At 43.4% G+C, this 22,447-nt stretch overlaps 1 protein-coding gene across 1 annotated transcript; it reads left to right on the forward strand.

Annotated features, from left to right (window-relative positions):
* Positions 1–2,813: 2,813 nt before the first annotated feature.
* Positions 2,814–4,686, forward strand: SLN (sarcolipin). Its single transcript, XM_049823559.1, has 2 exons — positions 2,814–2,984; positions 4,040–4,686. Exon 2 carries the CDS (start codon positions 4,147–4,149, stop codon positions 4,240–4,242), a length of 96 nt encoding a protein of 31 aa, XP_049679516.1. The 5' UTR covers positions 2,814–2,984; positions 4,040–4,146; the 3' UTR covers positions 4,243–4,686.
* Positions 4,687–22,447: the final 17,761 nt, after the last annotated feature.

The following is a 22,447-nucleotide window of genomic DNA, read 5'->3' on the forward strand; positions in this document are numbered from 1 at the left end:
TATGTATGCATGTGTGTATGTGTACATACGTAAAAATATACAGGAACGTTCTGTCAGATGACGTCAAAAGTAAATACAACATAATTTTGTTCTTCTAAAGTTACTAGGGATTAGCTCTGTCAATCAAGTGTTTCTTAGCTAGTTGGTCTCAGTTCTAGCAAATGAGCTGCCTTCAAATTGCTAATAGGTTGAGGAAAGTTACTTTCTCTGCTATACGGAATATTTGAATTTGCTATTTCATTTTTGTAATGCTGGAAGTATGTAGGGTGTTGTGTAGAGAAGCTCAACTATGAACAAGTTGCCTGGTCTAGAACTATTCATGGAATGCACCATCACAGCTGCAGGAACAGACCCTTGTGTTGAAGGGACACCCTGACAGTATGAGCAACAGGGAGCCATGAACTCAACCCTGTTTGTGGTCCCAAGCTAGCAATCCCAATAGGCAGCATGCCAGAAGTTTGAGGATATCCAGGCAAAGATCATGTTACATTTGCTGTGTTTCTGTATGCTTTCCCCAGATTTCCCTACCAGTCAGTATGTTGGGTTAGATGAACCTTTGTTCTGGTGCACTGATGAATTCTTCTGATCCTATATGCTCTTCCATGGTCTCCTGGAACATCCTCAGCACAAAAAAATGAGGGAAGCATCTGTGCCTGTACAGAGGAATTAGGGCATGTATTGTGTGTGCTGATTAAAGACATTTCAAGCGCTGTTTCCCTACATTGCGGAATGGAAGTTTTCTAGCTGTCACAGAAGAAATGCAAAAAGGAGGTGAGCTGGGATGGAGCAGGAAGGGGCTCCCTGTCAGTGTGGAAGTGCAGATACAGGCCTGGGGACCAGAGCTGAGGGGTTCCAGTTAAAGAAAGGCATTTTTTGAGTTTTGTTTGGCAGAGAGTAAAATAAACCCCAAGATCTCCAAGACGCATTGTCCAAGGCAAATATTTGGTCACTGATGTGCAACATTTAATTATTAGCAATAATAAATAAATTAATTTAATCAATGGCACTCAGATGTTTCACCCTTTTCCTAGTGAATATTTATGTGATTCAAGGTGAAGTGGATTAGCCATTGCATGAAAAATCCAGAGATAAATGCTGCAGGACATGCCAGCTGGGGCAGGTTCATGGCAGATATGCACCCTGCTTCCCTCAGGCTGAAGGGCAGCATTTTGAATCTGGATTTCCCAAATCCCCTGTAAGTGTGGGACAGGTTTGCCCAAGTTTTCCTTGAGAAGACAGGCTTTAGTGGCACAGCGTAGCAGAGCATGCATCACAATAGGACCCTGCAAACCTACTTAGGCATCTAAAACTCCTGAATGAAGCAGAGGTTAAGTCTTTGCTCTTTCCTGTGTCTATTTTAGCACAGGACTCCCACACAGCACGTTGGCTTTTGCGAACCTGCTGCCTGGGTGTCTGGGAGGGCAGTGGCAAGGCAGTCAAACCAATGAAAGGAAAGATTTCTATGATTCTGGTCCCCCTCCTACTTCCAGTGATTGCATGGGAAGACTATTTAGGGAGATTATCCAGCAAAACCCAAGCAACCCTCCCCTTCACCCCTCTGGTTACCCACAGCTATTTGTTTTGTTGTGTTTTTCAGTGGGTTGGTTTCTAGCCAGCCGGCCTCCCTTAACAGGGCCATGGCACTGTGACACAAGTGCTGGTGCTGGTGCAAATGGAGAAGCCTGGGAGCTGATGGAGGGGGGCTGTCACAGCAAGCTTGGATACTCTGAGCTACAGTACCTCCCAGCATGCCCAAATATAAATTTACAAAAGGCATCAGAATCAGTTAATAATCTGCATGCTATGTATCATGTGGTGTTTGGCAGTGAGAATAAAGGCAGCGTTGTGGATAGCCTTACAGACTTAAACCTGATCAGGATCCTCATGCTCAGCTGGCAGCACTTTGTTGCAGAAGTGACCCCTCTGGCTTCAGTGGCAATACTCGTATCATTCATCTGAGGCAAAGGCTCCAAGCAGGGGGAAACCCATTGCAGCACAAGGCTGGCAGACAGTGCTCCTGGTTCAGTCCAGCCTGCTCTGCTGAGACTCTCTTTCAGCTGTATTGATTTAAAGGAAACAAATAGCCATTTCTTTTTGTTCATGTATATAGAAAGTTCTAGCAATGCCTTGGGCAAAGATAAGGTGATGTGGGGATGACAGCTATCTAGGCCACAGAGCAGTGTGCTTTCTGGGAAGAAATGCTGCAGGGTGGCAGAAATAGTTCTCTGTATGCTCAGGCAGATGGAGCATTAACATCGGCATTGAAAATCAATGAGGGAAGAGCATGCAGGTGGAGTCAGTGGCTCTTTAAAGCAATGGATTGTGCTTTTTAGACCTCCTAGTCCCAAACTTTTATATCCAGCAAACGATCCTGGATTTCAGTAGTCTGTATTTAAATGCAAAGAATATTTTGCTGCTATTCACTTTCTTTTAAATGCATATGAACTTCAGAAGCTGTAGGGACTACAGGTATATAGGACAGCAACAGCTGTACTGTACTTAAAAAAGTAAATATGTAGACAGGTCTCCATACCCTGGAAATGATCTTGAGAGATCCTGAATTCTGCTCATAGACTTCTGCAAGTGGGTCTTTCTTTCCTTTTCTTTTTCCCACATCAGGGAAGACACCAACAGGCCAAAAGAAATTCCATCAAATCTCAGTGACTCCCAAGGGGTGCATGCAGCTCTGCTCTTAGCACAGCACCACATCAGAAGAACTAAAAGAAGAAAATCAGCCCACAGCATAAACAGCCTTAACCAGATCCTGCAGCCCAGCTTAGCTCTTTTAAAATATTTTGGGGGTGATGTCAGCACCTGGGTTGCCAATGCACTTGTTGCTCTCCTCCCTCAGCCTACTTCAGTTGCCACAGAGGGACGGGGCATCCAGACCAAGTGGCAGATAGGCAGAAGCTTGGAGGGGAATAATATCTGCAGCGTCCCAAAGTCCAAAGGCAGAACCACTGGGCTCCATTTATCTCCTCAAGGTAAAAAACTTGGCTTACTTATTAGGTCAGATTTTCTCTTGTCCAGGGACAATCAGAGGCTTGCAAAACAACTTGGGAATGAAGGAATTTGTTAACTGCATGCACTGGGCTTTTAATATTTAATCTGCAAGCTAAAGCAGTTTCTATTTAAACTCTCTGTCTTCATGCTGGTATGGTCCCAGGGCTTCTCTTGTTTGCACAAGATGCCTAATCTGGCTTCTCTGCTGAAATTTTGGTTGTGTGGCTGAAATTCTTTGTCTAGAGTTTATGCCTCATTTGTTTAAAAAATTTATTTTATTTACATGGCATACAGATGGGATTAGTGCATGATATTCATGATAAAGTAGTCTCATTTCTCTGCATGAACACCAAAACCATATAAAATCCAAAACTTGCTGTGGTAAACTAAATAAAAAAAGTAACCAACAGAAAAGTTTTAAAATACAACTTGAATGGGATTTCTGAATAAGAAATCTATAGCAGCTTGAAACTGCAGGGAAGTCAGAACGTTCTTGAGAAAAATACTGTTTCATCCATAGAATTAACTTACAAAATTTACGAAGTTCTTCAGAAATGAAAATGTCTAACCTTAGGTTCTCCTTGTACTTTTGGTGGTAACATAAATAATTCAGATTTATTAGTCTTTCTTTATAAAATGATAGTTTGCACCTAGTTTCTTTAAAAATGAAAATATGCAAACAATTATAGGAATTAAAAGAACTGTAAACAGTAGTATATTTACAATGTATATCTGCTGAAAGCAGTAAATGGGGCTTGGGCATTATTTATTTGAAAATGCTTGTACAAAGCATTACTAGTTTCCACAGACTGCTCACCCCTGCGTGGTGAATGTTGAGGTGACACTGAGAACGCTCCTTGTCAAATGCTGGAAATCCAAGAAGGTGATAAGCTGCCAGAGGTAGCTTTTACTTTTTAGCGTCCCCAGCGCTTACTAACTTCTAGCCACTGAAACAACATTTATTTACACCAATATAAATAGCTCTGCTGAACCTTCATGCATCTGTTCTTCACATATTTTTCTTTTTCCTTAAAAGAGCCTGTGACCTGAAGGTTAAGCTCAAAGGCGCTCCCGGGCAAGTCACTGAAGTTTTCCCTTTGCTCTACCTGCTGCCTTCTGCTCTGCCCTGATTACTCCCGAAAAATGGAGCGATCCACACAAGAACTTTTCCTCAACTTCATGATTGTCGTGATTACTGTATTGCTCATGTGGCTCCTTGTGAAGTCTTATCAGGAGTAAAAGACAATCAGAAACTCTAGGAGGTGGTTTAAGCGTGTGACTCCGCAGACATAAGTAACAGCCACAGCACACCGCCATGATTAGCTTTCAGTCAATTGAGGATGTCACGAATCTTTTTTTACTCTCTCATACCTGTTGCCTGTGCTATGTTTGTGATGGGTCTATGATGGTGTAATTATTTTATTCTGCAGTGATCCAGATGTAAAAAGTAAAATGCAAGATCCTTAGGAACTGTTTGACGTGTCTGGTAGTTACTGTGAATGCTGTAGCCCCCTGCCCGCCATCCTGGCTTGTTTGGCGTCGGTGTTAGGTTCTCAAGGGAATAAAACTGCAGTATGCAATGTAACTGTCTGTATTAGCCAGTGTAAGAGGCACAAACTCACTTAGCAGAAAGGAATGTGAAACCTCTACTTTCGCTTGCTCATTTCACTTAAATAAAGAACATGTAAACCCATTTTTTGTAACATTCCTTATCCCTCTCCCAGCCTGACTACTGTTCACGGAGAGACCTGCTGATAACCATGGTACAGTGTGCTGTGCAAGTCTTGTGATTTGCTTGTTCCTCCCACCTGCATTTTTATTTCTACTTAAAAAAAAATTGCTGTAGAGTTGAAATCCTGCAGTTTAACAGATACATAGCCACATGAATGAGCTGTCCAGGTCACTTTTCTGTCCAGAGTGACTTAGACCATTGGTGCCTGTGGACGTGGACTTCAAAGAGAACCTCTGTCCCACAGCAGCACTGTGAATAATTGGATTTTCTGAAGCTAGGTTTCAGGCGGGGATTCCCAGGATCCTATTTCTGGCCAAGCCAGGCTTGGAGCAGTGCCTGGAGGGACGAGCCCGGGCCGGTCGCAGGCGTAGGCGCCCACTGGCACCCCAGCCCTGCCGTGAGCCTTGCCTGGGGTGGCAGTCCCTTGGGGTCCGCTGCGGCGTGCCAGGCGCCACGGCACGGCCACGCTCAGCCTTGGTGGGACAAGGTGAGAGTGTGTTAGGGTTGCTGTGATGGTGTTGTCGCCTGCTAAAAAATCTGGAGCCAGCCTGAAGAGCCCACAGTCCCTGGGTTTGTGAAACCAGTAATTAAACTCCTCCTAGGCATTCCCCATCTGTTATTTTAATGGCTTCAGAGAATCAGTATCTTCTACAACATACAGATTTGTGTAGGAAGGCAGTTAGATGTGCATCATGCTGCTGATACAGGTCTCCTTTCCCTCCAGGAGCCTGCAAGGAGCAAGTGGCAAAGCAGGGCTGTGCTGTGAGTGACCCAAGGCAGGTCTCTGGTATGATTTAGGTGGAGCTGTGCTGGCGGTGACGGCTGGGACTCGGGCCTGCGCTTTAAGGAAAGACAGCAAACGTTGTGCTAACACCACTTTTTAAGTGTGTGTATTACTTAAAGGTTGCTAGTAAATGACCCGTTGTCCTGTGTCACTTGTGCTGTCTCTCCGGGTTTGCAGTCACCCCCGCTCCAGCTGGTGTCACTCATCCTCCCAGTCAAGAAATGCCCACTCCAGTGCAGTGATACAAATCACCTCAGTTTACTCTTGGCTGTGACTGAAGAAACCTCCCTCCAGCATTTCCAGGGTTGGCAAATTTTGTGTGAGAAAACTTAGACATTGAAATGATGTGGATGTAGCAGTGGATGTAGCCTTTCTCTGCAGCCCACCTTGCCCCAGATGCTGCTATATTTTCACTAATTTACACAGTTAGTTTGTGTTCATAAGCTTGGCTGAGACAAGCCATGTAGCAGTGACTGGAGAAGGACATGGAAAAATCTATTTTTAAATACGGTGAATACCTGATAATTCAGTATGAAAGATTCTCATCTTTCACCACCTGTGACTCCCTACTGCAGCTGAACATGGTGTCTTCATCCAGCATTACCAGACCTTCCCTGTGGCTTAAAAACAGATTTTCAGAGTCTCTCGTGCATCATGGCTTTCACAGAGGACATCACCACTGTGTGCCAGTCCCACCTGGCAGGGCTGAGGGTTTTCTGCCAGTCCCAGAGCGCACAGTCACTGCCCAGGGAGAACAATGTCATGAACAAATTGATGTGTGTGGGCTCATCTCAGGTTAACAATGGAAAAAATAGAGGTATGGGCTTCACTCTCTGAACCAGAAATGGTTCAACAACAGCTCAAGGTGATCCCAGCAGTTTTCAGATAGGAAGAGAAAATGTTCTGGAGAGTTTGGACCATCCACAACTTTTAGCCATCAGTCTTTCTGTCTTTCTGAGAGTAGATGTGCATCTAACTTTGACAATATAATTAAGGTAAAGCGCCCCAAACAAGTTGCTAGAAGTGAGAATACCAGTTTAAGCAGTTCTCTTTTCAGGCTTTTATAATTTTTAAGCAGATTTTGAATGAGATGATAAGTTATTTGCCTAAGTAATTTGCCTAAAAATAAAGAAAAAGGCAATTCAACTGTTAGTGCCAGATGTAGTGAAGAGCCAGAACTGTGCAGGTGCACAGGCACGTTGTTAGTGTCAAAGAACATCAGCCAAATATACATATACAGACAAAATTTCCCAGGTTGAGGGACCTTAATGTAGATGTTTGGTGTGACCCTTGAGTCTCAAACTCTCTCCATTATCTTCCTGGTTGCCAAAGAGGCCCTGGAGGAGAGGCAGCTCTTCAGAGATGTGTTACCAGTGTTTTCCAGCCCTTTGCAGTATAAGGGAGATCGAGAACACCAGAGGACTTCTGGGCTAACAGTGATTTGTCTTTAGTTTATGAGTAAAATTATTTTAGAAAAAAAATTTATTGAAACTACAAAGTAGCTACTCTAACTCCTCCAGCCTCCCTGGGCAAACTGTTCCAGTGCTTGATCACCTGCACGGTAAAAAAGCTTTTTCTTATGTTTAAATGTAATTCCTGCATTTCAGTTTGTGCCCATTACCTCTTGTCTTGTCACTGGGCACCACTGAAAAGAGTCTGGCCCTTCATTCCCTGTCTTCTTCATTCCCTCCCATCAGCTGTTTCCATACATTGATAAGATCCTCCTCAGCCCTCTCTTCTCCAGGCTGAACAGTCCCAGCTCTCAGCCTCTTCCTCATAGAAGAGATGCTCCAGTCCCTTCATCATCTTCATGGCCCTTTGCTGAACCCTCTCCAGTATCTCCACATCTCTCTAGTACTGGGAAGCCCAGGACTGGACGCAGCATTCCAGATGTGTCTCATCAGTGCTGAGCAGAGGGGAAGGATCACCTCCCTCAATCTGCTGGCAATGCTCTGCCTGATGTTGCCCAGGAGGCTGTTTGGTTTCTGCCACAAGGGCCCATGGCTGGCTCACGGTCAGCTTCGTGTCCACAATGCACCCCAGGTCCTCTGCAGAGCTGCTTTCCAGCTGGTTGGCCCCAGCCTGTCCTGGTGCCTGGGGTTATTCCTCCCCAGGGGCAGAACTTGGCACTTCCCTCTGTTGAACTTCATGAGATTCCTGTCAGTTCATTTCTCCAGCCTGTTGAGCAGGGCAACATGCTGGTGTCTCAGCCATTCCTTACAGTTCTACATCTTTGCTGTACATCTTTCCACACATACAGTTACATACTTTACATCATTTTAATTAACCCATACCTGTTTTGAACTGCAGACAACTATCCCTTCTTTGTGGCCCCCAACACATATGAATGATGTACCTTGAAAAGTATTTATTATGCAAGCTCTCTTATATATATGCAAGCTTTTTTTTTTTTAATATATATATTTATATGTATATATGTATGTATATCAACATTTGAACTGCTATAAGTTTTACACGTAATGCACACGGGACATGAACGCACCACAGTACCTGCTCATGGAGAGGATTGCCAAGGTGACACTGTACTTGCCCTCTTTCCTTTTGCATTCCACCTACTTTTTAAAAGACACTCTGTGTAGCGCCTCAGGAACTGCCAACAACAAGTAAAATGGTGGTTGCTCATGACTTTGACCTGACCTGAACAAGGCAATTTTCATTCTAGCATCTAAGTATGGATGAATTAGCCTCACCCAGAACCAGAAGTTCAGTGGTGGCCTTTCTGTTCACTTTACTGGGCTTTGGATCAGACCGTAGCTACCTAATTTTAGATGTTCCGATTTCAAAAGTTTGGCTCTAGGTCTGGTAATTCAGAATTGCTAAGCACTCAGCACTTCACTCAACAGAAACTAAAGACACAGGATGTTCAACAGGCTTTTGGGAAAAATCAGACCACTAGTTTGTGTGCCTGGATACCAGCCTAGAAACCAAATTTTAGGCACTAAGATTTGAAATTTTGGCTAAACATCAGAAAAATGTTCAGTGGGGTTTACCAAAACACTTCTATCAATCAAAAGTGTTTTCAGTTGAAACTGGTTTCTTTTTTTTTTTTCCAAGAAGAGTGTTTTTATCAAGAAAATCTGAAATATATCAAAGGCAAATGTCATGCTTGAAAACCAGCTGTGTCTATTTTGCTTTTGAATGATGTCATGGCTGCTGTAGACTGTGTGGCTTGTGCCCCCTTTGCCTTTATTACCTGGGCTCCAGGTCAGCCAGGTTCTCTATCTTGTGTGATATAACCAACCACTCTCATGATGTGTCACCCACAAGTCACAGGGTAGGAAACTGCCATGCAATGAGAGAGAGATGAGAATGGAAAAAAAGTGATTGACACAGAGGAACTGAATGTGCTGCACTTCTAAGTGGGTTGATTACAAACCATTTCTTGCTGACATTTTTTAGTTTGCAAAGATTCACTCAAAATTCAGTTTTCTGTGGAAAAATTTGCACACTGTGTAAGCTCTGTGTGTGTGTGCTCAGTAGATGACATAGAAGAAGGAAAGACAAAACCCAAGGCTCTCAGCTTTATCAAGGCAGCATTCCTGTGTATGCATATAAGTTTTCTCTGGATCAAACCAAGAAAATGTGAAGCATAAATAACTTCCTTGCTATGCAGCAAGTCCAGCATGGTTCTATTTATACAACTGCATTTGGAAGTATCCCAAAGGCAATAGACACCCTTGCAATTCAAGAACTTTGCACAATAATTATCTATATTTTGGTGGTGCAGTGAGCTAGAAGGGATCAAGAAGACAAGACAGCTGCTGACACCTTGGGATGCCATTGCAGGGGCTCCTAAATCATTCTTCACCTACACAGCTGAGCTGGTTTGCCCCTTGTGTGTAGGGTTTACCCACAGATTAGCGTCTTGCAGGTCTGAGCTGGAACAGCCTTTGGCGCATTTCCCAGGGCTGTATACAGCTGGTGCTCAAGCCAATCAACTCTGACCTCCTAGCTTAACAGTTCAGCTGTCAGCTTCTAAAGAGAGATGACAGCATTTTTCAAGCAGGCTCCATTATGCTTATCAGCTAATGCTAATCTCTACTTGCACTGGGCTGATCTGCGAGGAAGTAAAAAGAAGCATAAATTCATGCAAAATGGACGGAGGTGGTCAGTTTGTGCTGGTGTGCATGCTGTATTGCACTTGTACTTGGCAGTTCTTCGCTGTAGTGGGTGGATGAGGGAGATGAGTAATAATTTGGTTTTGGAAGCAGTTGTTAGCTAAATGTAGACCTTACAGCTTGTACAGCAGGGTCCAGAAGGGCACTTACATGTTTCATGGATGTGCCTTGATCTGTTGGCTTTGCATATATGCCTCTTTGTGTACCCAGAAGAGCAGCCAGAGCTCTGCCTCTCTCCGAAATGACTGCTTTTGTCATGTTTCACCTCTGCCCTCTTGGGAGGCAGGCAGTGGCTTTTATCTCTTGGCCTGATGGCCAGAGTGGTACATGGTCTACCACAACAATGTCATGCCCTATTCATGTCCGCTCTGTGCTTCTCTCCCTGCCCATATGTAGGAAAGCCTGGAATGAGTGTGGCTCAGGTGGCCTGAAGATAAAATTGTTGAGGTCAGGATATTCACAGTGACCCAGGTATCTAATAGTTTCTTAGGAGGGACTCAATCTCTTGCAGAGATGTGCCTTGGGAGAAGGGCTCCTGGAGAAGATCCTAGCTTGTGCTTATAGAAATCTGCACATTTCTAAATGCATTTGGTGTAACTTTGGTCTTGCACATTACTGTGACAATCTGGCCTAGATCTGTCCTCCAAAACATCTAGCAGGAGTGACCCAATTCCTTAATCAAAACTATGGAACATGCTGAGCAATAAATAATCTAGAATGGATTTTGCATGTGCCTCTTTTCCCTGCAGTATTCAACCATTTTGCTGTTCAGCTTCTTGTCCACAGACATCTGTTGGCATATCTTGAAAGCAGGGACATAATTTTTTTAATACCTGCAGTGCAGTTTCACTGGTGACTGCCAGTTTCAATAGGATTAACCTGAGATTTTCAACTAGGTTAGGAAAGACCTGCCTCCACAGGCTGCAAGCCATTTCCCCAATGGACTTCAGTGGAGCTGGGCCTGGTTATATCAGACAAGGATCAGTCCCTTTGCATTTCCCTGGTTCTGATCTGCTCTGTGCAGAAGTCTGTTTCAGCATCACCTGGAAGAGATATGCCAGAAGGAGTTTTAGATCTTTCACTTAAACCCAGTTTTGAATAGAAGAATTTCACTATAAGAAACCTTACATCCTGTATTTATTAAGCTATATTAACTAATACTTTAATGAACATACAATTTGGAAACACTATACTTTTGAATTTCTAGGTTCTAAAACTTACTGGGCTATGTACAAAATAAGTAATAACAGTTAACTGAGTCCAGTATGGGTTTTTGCAACAAATTTTCTTTTACAGTCCCTGTAGAACTTTAAATCTAGTCCAGTTTCTTTTGATTTTTTATTTTTTTTTAATGGTTTAAAACTAAGTGAACTCAGAAACTAATAAGCATCAAAAACACTGAGCCTTAGTTGTTTTTTTTTCAGCCTAGGATACTTCCCTACTCAATGATGCCTCTGGATACTTCAGCTGCATTTTCACTTGTGTATCAGCAAAACAATTAAACTGAAACTATTCAATAAAATACAGTCACTTCCATGTCATAATGAGGCTAATAAAGTCTGGAGAATAATAAGCGGGAACTCCTACTTGTCGCACTAGAGTGTCACTCCCTTTGCAGTCTTGGTTGTGAATTTTGTCTCTTTCTCTGCTGAGGCTGTACTCCCCAGAGCACAGAAAGTACTGAAAACTCCCTTACAGGCTTGGGGAAAGCTTGCCTGCATAAACGGCCACCCCAAAAGCTATAGTGCTCATCTTCTAGATGTAAAATCATATCATACTGTGCCCTCTGATAAAGAACAGGACGGAAGTTAACGAGATTCAGATGGGAAACACAACAAACAGCGATTTCAACAAATAAAGGCCTATTTAGCTAGAATCAGACCAAGCCCAAAGTTAAACATAGCTTGCTTTTTTTTTTTTTTTTTTTTTTCCCCCTGGAAATACTACTAATTAAAAAATGAAGTTGGGTAGACTGGAACATCTGGTTGTTAATCAGAACTGGCCTATAAGAGAGGTGGTAACTGGAAGAGAACCAGTAGGACATGGTGCTAATGCAAGTATCAGAAGTACAAGATGGTACCAATAAGGAAGGTGCAGCATACATTAAAGAAAGCTTTAGTAAAATACACTAACTGTTAAAAAAAATAACATAGTACCCCTCTAGCCTGACATTTCAAAAAGAGGAAAAGTGCAATTAGGACTAAACTGTCAACCAGAATATGACATGCTACAGGACACCAGTGAAGCTCTAAGGCAGAAAGCATGGTGCGCACAGAACACCTCAGTTACACACCACCTCCACAAAGTGGGGAAATGTCAGACTGGGCCCTAATTCATACTACATTTTTTAACAACATAAATATTTTTTTCTTGGGCAGTCAGACATCACAGAAGGAGAAAACATGCACCCATTAACAACGCACAGGATCAGGATGAAATGTTACCTTTGAAGAATGATGATAGTGATAGTGACCACAATGTGCATGAGGGAAACATCCTTATGGGAATGGGAATGGCAGAAGACTAATCAACAAAGCACAGAAAGTAATGATAAATAAAGCACATCAGAAACAGGAAACCTGCCACACAGACTGCAGGGTCTGCAGTTGATAGATGCAGAACAGGAGTGCTCAGAGAATAGAAGTTTGGTACAGGAAAGGTATATTAATTACCTGCAGCAGTGCTCGCTGTGGGAGGGCTTAGGAGGGTTACCACACTATAACTTTTATCTGCAGGTGATGAGTTGGAGAAACGGTCTCAAATGAAGGGCCAGAAGTCAATAGAAAGAACAGTCATATATCAGCAGGACCAGAAGATGTTCACCCAGTGATTTTAAAGGAGCTCAGATACGGAATTGCCTGCCTAGTTACTGTGGAGTGTAACTTATTGCTCACACCAGGCTGGTACCAGAGGAACAGAAGGTGGCAGATGCAGTATCAGGTTTTAAGAGGGCTGCAGAGGAGAGCTGGGCAGTTACAGACCAGGAAGTTTCATTTCCATATTGGAAAAAAAGCCCAAACCACAGAAAAGCAAACAGATAGAGTTCAAAGGCACATAAGTGGAAAAAATCAGCAAGGCTTCTGCAAAGGGAAATCCTGCTTTTGGTATCTATTACAACTCTGAAAGAGTCAATGAACATGTCAGTAAAAGTGAGCTGATCAATACATTTAAAAAACCCCAAATTGTCATGGAATGGAAAGGGATGTTCTCTCTTTAACTAGTTGAAAGACAGAAAGGTGGCAGTGAACAGTGACATTGCATAATAAAAGGAGGTCCATAAGAGACTGCATTGTTTAACATACTTGCAGAAAATGCAGGAGGATTGCAAAATTTTCTGGTGGTATGAATGCCATAGATGAAGAGTTGTAGAATGTCATCTCAATGCCAAATGATAAGTGATAAAATGGTAAATGACATTAAAGGTTGACAAAAGTGAGGTAAGACACATAGGGAGAAAAATCACTCCAACACACAAAATAATGAGCACAGCAGACACTGGCACACAGGAAAGATCTAGGAATCACTGCAGAGAGTTCCCTCAACACATCAGCTCCATGGTCAGTGTTGGAAAAATTGCAGAGAAGGGCAATAAAATGATAAAAAACATTGTGACAACTTTGGCTTGAGAAGAAATTAAGCAGACTAGATTTCTTTAACTTGAAAAAAAAGGTGACTGAAGAAAGGGTATGAGTAGCAACAAATAAGGGCACATGAACTGGCTATTTACACTTTCTCAGTCCACCAAATAAATAGCAAACATAATAGGGACATATAAAATGAAGATGGCATTTCACAGAGCAAAATTGAACTGTAAAATGCAGAAGTACAAGATGATCTGAAAGAAAACGGGACAGACATATTTAAAAATGTGTAGACAAATCTGTGGAAAGAAAAAAACCAACATCAAGACCTGTTTAATATGAGGATAGTCTTGCTGGCTCCATAGGAAGCTTTACCCACAGATTGTCAAAACTCAGAAGGTATTCTGAAGAGTTATTTCTCCTTGTTTTAGCTATCGTCAGGGCACTGCAGGGGCTGGGGGCTGCCCGGGGCAGCAGAGCAGGGCCTGGCAGCCAGGGTCCATCCCACCACCCCAGCCATGGAGCAGGGCAGGCCGGGGCAACCAGTGGCAGCCTCAGCAGCAGATATCAGGCACGTTGCTGGGAATGGGCCAAGTAAGAGAAAAGAAGATTGTTAACAGTCTTCAAATATATACAACATGGCAGCAAAGACAACAGCAAGAAACTGTTTTCCTTGCACACAAAGTAATGGGCCTGAATGTTAGCAAAGGAGATTTCAGAGCAGTTTTCTTAGTGTAATTAATAGAGGGTATAGTTGAGTACTGTCCTACACTGTTGAGAGGTGAGGCACTACCAATATCAAGAGATGCTGTTGATGGTTTTTAAGAATGAGTTCAAACATCCAGCTTGAGGAGGGATACTATCTCTTGGGGAGCTTCCATGAAAGCAAATACCAAAGGCTGTCCTTCCTTCAGTGCTTAAGAGGTCTCAGACTCCCCAGCCCAGCTCAATGAAAAGGATGATATTTTACAATGGAGAAAAATGCTAATAGAAATTTGCTGCAATTTGCTAACAGGAACTAACGGGTTATGTGACTAGGCCAATCTGCACTTTTCCTGGTGGAATTTAGAAAGTATTTAGGTGACTTAAAGCAGTGTTTCCCAGCATGGAAAATGCTTGCCTCAGGGAAGACAAGTACTACAGAAATTTTATTTCCTCCAGGTTGCTGCAGCCTTTTGGGGATCTCTCAGGTCTTGAAGTGTAGGATCCTTGCCAGTCTTTCTCCAAGGTGAGGGCATTCACAACAGCTGACTCCTATCCAGGCAACATGTCATAGAATATCTCAAGGATATCCATAAGGATCATCGAGTCCAACTCCCTGCTCCTTGCAGGACTGCCTAAAACTGAAACATATGACTAAGAGCATCGTCCAGATGGTCTTTGAACTCTGACAGGCAAACTGGGTGACGATCTCCCAATACAATTCCAAACCCCTGAAGAGGCACAGCCTCAACGTGATTGTCAAACTCTGATTTCCACCGGAAATTCAAGTATAATTTACCTAATTTGATTAACAGAGTTTTCCTGAAGATAGTTAAGAAGTATCCCCAGTACTATTGCTCCAGCAGTCACTAGCAGCAAGGGGCTGAAACACGGGGGTAGATGCAAGAATATCAAGGAGGTAGCAGACAGGGTTAATTTTTTTGCTTAGAGACACGGTGGACCCAGCAGCACAGGGCGGTGGGCTGGCCCCGCCCGCCCCTGCCTGCCGCTGTCCAGGGTGCTGAAGCGGCGGAGCTTCACTCTTCGCTTGGGCCCGGGGCGGCTCGGGGCCGGCGGGGGCAGCGGAGGCCGTGGGAGGGACCCTGACACAGGGGGAACGGGGTCATCCAAAACCTCTGGGATTTTTTGCACGAGATCAGAAGGTTCTTGCTTTTACCCCAGAACGTTCCTTGATTATAACTCAAGGGGGTCAACGGGAAGGTAATTAATGTGAGGCTGTTCTTAAAAATCTGAGTGCTTATGGCTTTGAAGTTGTCTTTTGCCTTTTTTTCTCTTACGACCTCAAATTCATTGTATAGTCAGACATTAATGAAGACAAGGTTATGGGGGCCTTGCAAGAAGAAAAGTTTTGAAGGGGGAGTCAGACCTTGGTTTGAGCAGGTAAGAATGCAGATGAAAGAAATAGATAAGGAGACAAAAATCCAAAGAGGGCAGTAGCACAACGGTTAACTCATTATTGCTAGAAGCTGGAAGATGTGCCAGGCATTAAACAGAGGAAACTGCCCCCTCTGCCTGGGGAATCTGACTTTCTATATTTAGATGTCACTTAAGGGTCAGATTTCAGGTGTTGCAGAATGGTGATGTGGTAGCTTTAAACAAGACAAGACAATGTCTTCCATGCTTGGTATATATATTGAGAAACACACATTTCAGCCATGTCAGAGAAGTGGCTACTACAGTAGCTGAGTCAAGATAGTGAGATCCTACCCAGAAGTTTTACTCACCACCTATAAACCAATATTTTTAATTCTCAAAGAATATCCTACTTGTTCTTTGGAGAAAGCTTCCTCGTGGCTGAAGCAAGGAAGGAGAGCTTGGGAATTCAGGCTTCTCCCATGAACTAGCATAATGAAAACCTAGATTATTTTTCATTACACCTCATTCTCCCCAAATGTGATAAGTAGGTGTTATTTGTCCATGTACAGGGATTTTGTGAAATTGAATTCCTTCTGATGTTCAAAGCATTATTTGTCCTGGCTGGAACATGGCTATTGGGAATCAGTCATACAACAACAACTTACTGAGATACATTTGTATTATGTGGGCTTGCTAACAAAATTTTTCTTTCTCTAAAACACAGTATTTTTTTCCCATTGCAGTGTTTGTTACAGGTAATTTAATATGAATAAAATCAATTTATTACAACCACTTTGATCCTAAGAGCAGTGAGCTGAAGTATCCTGGAATTAACTTCTGACAGAATAGAAGACAGATGTAGAAGTCCTACTGTTTATGCAGGTAATACATGATAACACAGTTTCCAACTACTTGCAGTATTTCAGGCTCATCTTTTTTTTTAGATAGGTACATGGTCTTATAAACATTTTTGCTTGTGCTTATCTCCCTCTCTGAAGTTTAGGCATTTGATATTAGGGTTATATTATTGATTAATATTTCATAACGTCACAGATGACCTAACCCAAATGGCATAGGCTGCACTGCATCCCACGATGCTCCACCTCAAAGGCAATTCTCTCTCTGGGAGAAAGAGAGTCTTTAACTCCCATCATTCAAATGTCTGGGAGCTGTCATTGCTGTGCCTGAAAAATAATGGAATGGAACTGTGGCATAAAAGGTAATTACCATTATGTATGAGACTCATAGGCAGTGATTATAGGCATCCATAATAAGTTTAAGAGGATCACAAAAAATACTGTTGTTAGACAGAAATGTTTAGTTTGCATTTATAGGTGCAAATTAAGAATATAGAATAAAACATTGAAGTGCCAGCATGTCTCTATGACTTGCAGTTCAGACAGCTCCAAAATGACTTGAACTGCTGCACGTTTCCAAATGCACCGCACAACCTCCCTGTAGCTTTTGGATCTCTATTGGAATTAGAAATGAGTTGAGTGCTCCAACAGCATTGATGTTTCTACATGATAAGAAAGTCACTGGCTGGCTTTTCAAATAGGCTCCATGGATATGAATGCTTAGTCTAGCTTTTAATACAAGGGCACACAAACCACTGATCAAGGAAGGCTTTCTGACCCACTCAGTAGATAGTGGATGTTCACATCTCCCTCAGACCTGCCTTTTTATCCAGCAGATGAAGGAGAGCACTGTGCTGGGATTGTACCTCCTTGCTGGGGGTCCCCTATGCTTTGCTGTTGCTGGATTAATCTCTTCTAGCCAGATTTGGAGCCAGTGTAATTTTGCACAGCTTAATAGCAGACATGACTTACACTGAGACCTGTCTCAGGCATGGACAAAAAAATAAAATAAATTCTATTCTGCAAGACAGAAGCAGCTGATTCTCCCTGGAGAGGCCCTGGTAGGAGACTGAGGGTGCTTTTGGGGCAGAACAATCCCATGCATTAAATTAGCAGCTGAGCTAGAGAAGCTCTGCATTCCCCCTGCAGCCACATGCTTGTACCCCTTTCCCATAGTCCTCATGAAAGGCACAAAGAAGCTGGAAGCAGCAACCTTGAGATAGCCAAGCTTAGAGCAACCCTCCTACCTCTGGTGTCACAGTGACCCCCTGCAAGCTGGACCAGGTCAGGGTGGGAGGAGGGAGCTCACCAGGTCAGCTGGCACCTGCTCAGACCTCTGCTCCCACTGCTCTTTTTCTGCTCTTTTTTGGCCACAGAGCTACAGAGAGGTGACACCCAAAACCTCTGCAAAATCATTCTCTGCCAAATGTGTGTGAAAAGGAGAGAAGCTGAAGGGGCGGTGGGGACAGAAACATGGAAACTTGAGGCAAAGTGTATGTCAGTTGGCTTAAATTCAAACCAACCAATATGAATGGAAAACTGGGAGAACGGGAAGAGGCAGATGATGGCTTAGTCACAGCAGCTTAAAGGAACAAGTGAGACCATCCAGAGCCAAATCAGCATCACAAATATCCCCATCAAAGAGAGGCAGCAAACTGCATCCTCATGTCTTCTGCATCCTGCCCCTTTGGCATTTCCCCCATCCAGCAAGTCAAGCAGGGGCAGCTTCACTGGGGTGAGCAAGCAGGTTTCATAGGCTGGGTCAGCCCGAGAGGTCTGTGTCATGAGGTGCAGAACACATGCCATTCCCATTGGCTAAGACTAAGTCGACTTGGTTTGACAAGGGCAGGTGGCAAAAGCTAAGGGGCTGAGCTGATTTACTGCTTTTGAGGATTTTGGTACTGGTTTTGCTGGGTGTATGCACTGCTGATTGGTCTGTGGTGGGCTGGGCATTGCACTACTGCTTTGCTGGATGAATTAAAAGGAATCTGCTCAGAATAGAGTATATCACCAGGGAAAAAACAGAGCACTCAGCTACCAAATGCCTTTGACATAGGTGACCATGGCTGTTTTCTCAAATTTGGTCTCCCCTTAGTTTCTGACACTGTCCTCTCCTGCCTCCCAGCTTTCTGATCATTAATGCCACAAGTCCTGTGCAGGATTCTTTCTATCCATGGGGTTCTCCACAGGGTTCTGTTGTATATTTTATTCCTGCTTCAACATTTTCTCCTTGGTTAATCTTGTTTGTAAGAACAATCTGGGCAGTTCCTGCCCCATCCATGCATCATAGCTCTCTCAGCTCCAGACTTTTATCACGATATCCATATTACAGTCCCAAGTTGTTCACCATTTCCTAACAACTCTCCCTGGATTAAGGCTGGTGTTCCTACAAAGCTCTTTCCAGCTGTGGAGAGCACTCCCATCTTGCCTCTGGACCATGACCAATGGCTTCCCTTTTGCCCCTTAACCTCTCTTCAGGGCTTTACGACTAGGCTATGTCTACATCTTGTTGATACTTCCTGACTGGCCTCTCTTGAGAAGCACAGCCTTTCTTATCCATCCTCAGAAGTAAAATTTGCCCCTGAATTTGTCCTTTTCTTCTCAGGACCTGTACCATGCAGTGTTGCCATCCTCAGACCCATTCAGGACCCTGGCACACAGCCCTTGCTGAGCTCTCTGTGCCAACTGCACCAGCTCCATGTTAACCCCACCAACATCTCTGTGAATTCCCCCTTCAACACACACTCTCTCAATTCGGACTACATTTTTCTTTCAAGGACCTTCTCAGCCATGTTGTATCCACCAGGGATATGTCTGTCCTCATTTCCAGTATGTCCCAGTGCCATGCCCTGTTTCCCATTGGTTAGGTTTTTCACAGCCATCTCCATGTTCTTTCCTTGGTTGCCCTTGCAATTGGGAAAAACTGCCCATAAAAGTAAAACAAGCTCCTCATGTCCCTTTCTCCAGGTCCTCTTGTGCTGCTCTGCTTTGCTGAGCTGCCAGTTGTGCTGATAAGTATTGACCCCATGCTCCCCTGTCTTGCTCACTTCCCTTGTTTCAGGCTGTAAGCTCCTTGGGGAATACACTACCTTTAGTTACATGTTTTTACAGTCCTTCAGTACAGTGGATACAGTGGAGCCCAGGTCTCGGAACACAGCAACACTAGTAACAAACCCTCTGCCCTTCCCCATAGTTCATTTTGAACTAGGCTGCTCTACCCAGTTCTTGCTTGGAGGTTTTAGAGCTAAATCTCTTTTTCTAATTATAGTTCTATATAGAGAAGGACAGTGTCCTTTACTAGAATAAGTAATGACCTGATTTCTATACATGCTGCTCACAGGGGAAAGCACAAAGCCAGTCCTGCTATTTTCCTACATTACCTTGTAGGAAGACTCCTGTCTAATCTTTGGCAAGTCTTACAGAAAACCTGCACTGCTGCAAACTAAGGAAAACAATGAATAATTCATTTTCTTATCTGTTTCAGGATTGTTTTCTGCAAAACATCTATTTTAATAATTCATGTGATTTTTAGCTGCACCATGCTGCAGGCAGGTGCAAGTGTACAGAGGAGAGCCATACTGTTTTTCTCAGTGTAGCCTAGAGGATTCATTAGTGCAAAATTCCAGATCGCATTGGACCAAATTCTAAGTGAGGAGTGAGAGGTGAAAATCAGGGTAGTTAGCAAGATTCAAAGCAGAACAGTTCTCTGAAAGTCAGAGATTATGAAAGTCATTCACAGAGTCGTCTTCCTATGATGCCAAAATGGTCATATGTTGACAATGTCAAGATTGTCAAGAGCCAGCTGGGGGACAGAGGGAAGTATATACTGAGTTCCCCTATTTCCCAACAGTACTTGCCATACACATGAACTTAGCATTTATAGAATTGCACACAGTTACTCTTTCAGGCTGTAACTGTTTTCTACCTCAGTCAGATCCATCCAAGTGGCAGAGCTGCAGATTGAGGTTTCCTCTAGAGCTCGTGCAGGAATGACTCCAATCTTCAAGACCCCACCAATGGATAACCCTGCAATGATGGTTGCCCCTGCGGAAGGGTCAAAAACCTCAGGTCACTTTATGACAAAAGTGGACAGGTCAGCAAATGAAATGTTAAAAGCTAACCACAGCCCATGAAGGGCAGGATTAAGAAGGAGATGATGATACCAGCTGCGTAAAGGAAACCAGTGTGCATGGTGCTACCAGTGATTCTTTGGGTCAGTAGCAGCAGATCTGGGTTCATTAACCCAAGCATCAGCACTCTGTTCACATACATCCTGCTCCACCTAACAGCACTTATTTCAACTGGGAACATGCTGAAAATTCTCCGCTTGCAGCAAAGTGCTTCAGCCAGCACTGCTAAGCCATCACCACCTGGCTGTGCCCCACAGGGCACACAGCAGGTACAGGTGCTTTTAAAGACTGCTCTTGCATTAACAAGGAGAATGGATTAATCTCCTTTACCCTCTACAGGACAGGAAATTTTCCACTCCAGCTTCATTGCCGCTCCAGGAAACAGCCAGGAGATACAATTCTCCAAGACAAACTACATAGATAAGATGGACTTTGTTTGTGTCTAAAAATGGTATATAGAAATACCACTATCACCAGCATTTGAAAAAGTACCTTCCAAAAGAGCCAGTAAGAACCTCAGCAAAAATAATTCTCCCTTCCCAAGAGGAATAAAAGTTATAAGCCAAAAAGTGACAGGAAGCTGGAGCAGCACTCACTCTCCTCCCAGCTGTAATCAAAACCCCAAGCACAGATCCTACCAGTGCTCACAGCTCCAGCTCTACAGATGCTGGCAGAGCATCGAGGTTACTGAAGACAAATCTGTACCCACCTGTGCTGTTGAAAGAGCTCTGGCAACAATTTAAGTTCACGTTAGCTGGAATAAGGAAGTGCTGTGCTATGGGAAGTGGCTAAATCTGTAACATTGAGAAATACAGACCACCCTTGTATAATTTTTGCATACAGAATTAAAGACCCATAACCCTATGTGGCCCTTTTCTCCAGCTTTAAGCAGACCAGGGTAAATGTTTCTGCATTTTAAATCACATACAACCTGCCAGTATCATGTTTTCATCAACTATATTTTCATCTGCCTACCCAAAGCAAGACATATTCCGTGTATGTCTGTGTATATATAGCACCACACTATCTTGTATTTGATAAAGTACATTAGCAGCTTAGACTTACAAGATGGCTGTGCCTTTTTAAAACACCTGGGTTGCATGGTGCTCCAATGTAAATTTGCCTGAGAAAAATACCTGTTAAAAAACCAAAGGTGCCAAAGAGCTTTACAGGCTGGGCAGGCAGCACTTGCTGCCCACACTGCCTGTGCCACACAGGGCCAGGGATGATGTTTTCCCAACAGCAGATATATGGCCTCACAGGAGCCTCCAGAAGAGGAGATGTCAGGTAAAGTGCAGCAACCACGAGGCTGTGCAAAGTTTTTCAGAAGACCCAATCTAAACCTTCTCTACTTTTAATTAAACCAAAATCTGCACTCAGTGGTTAGTATAAATACTTTCTACTTTCTTGAAACAACTTTTTATACTACTTTTTTTTCCCCTGTTTCTTTCATTTTCTCCACCCTAGGGAAAGCAGCATCCAGTTTCTCACAGGTCAGTTTGGAGATGCCTCAGTGATAATATAAATTCTAATTTTTTAAAGAAAACTTTTAAGTTTGCATCATGGTAAGAGGTTATTCCTGGGGAGGAGGGAAGGCAGTGCCAGACAGGCATCCTCCCTCAGCAGCGCACAGCCAGTTTGGCAGTCACCAGGGTCATCCTCTGCCCCAGGTTTGACAAGGATTTTGAGAGCAAGGACACCACAGGCCAAAGCTGAAGCATGAGAGCGCAAGATGGTAAGATTGGTAGGCACCAGCATGCAGGGGCTCCACAGAAGGAGGAATTTCACACTTAGCTTCATTAAATCCATCTCCCTGCAAGACAGGAAAAACAATCACCCAAAGCAGCTAGATTACGCTGATACAATCTGACACTCAGCCAGATGACATTTTCCAATTTCATTTGAAGGTGACACCTTAAAACAAGGCACAACTGAGATGATCACACCAATAAGAAGGTAGCAGGGACCTTCATGCCTCCCTCCCCCCCAACTCCATGAACTCCAGTGCAGGGTATTAAAAATAAACCAGCATAGCCTAACAAATTGCAGAAGGTATTTAAGTCAGAGTGGGCCAGGGAAAGAGTGACAGTCTAAGATTTGGACCAATAAAAACTGTTGCTAGAAACTTATTTTAGAAACTTC

Source organism: Accipiter gentilis, chromosome 19 (genome assembly GCF_929443795.1).
Source record: "Accipiter gentilis chromosome 19, bAccGen1.1, whole genome shotgun sequence".
In the NCBI taxonomy this organism is placed as follows: domain Eukaryota; kingdom Metazoa; phylum Chordata; class Aves; order Accipitriformes; family Accipitridae; genus Astur; species Astur gentilis.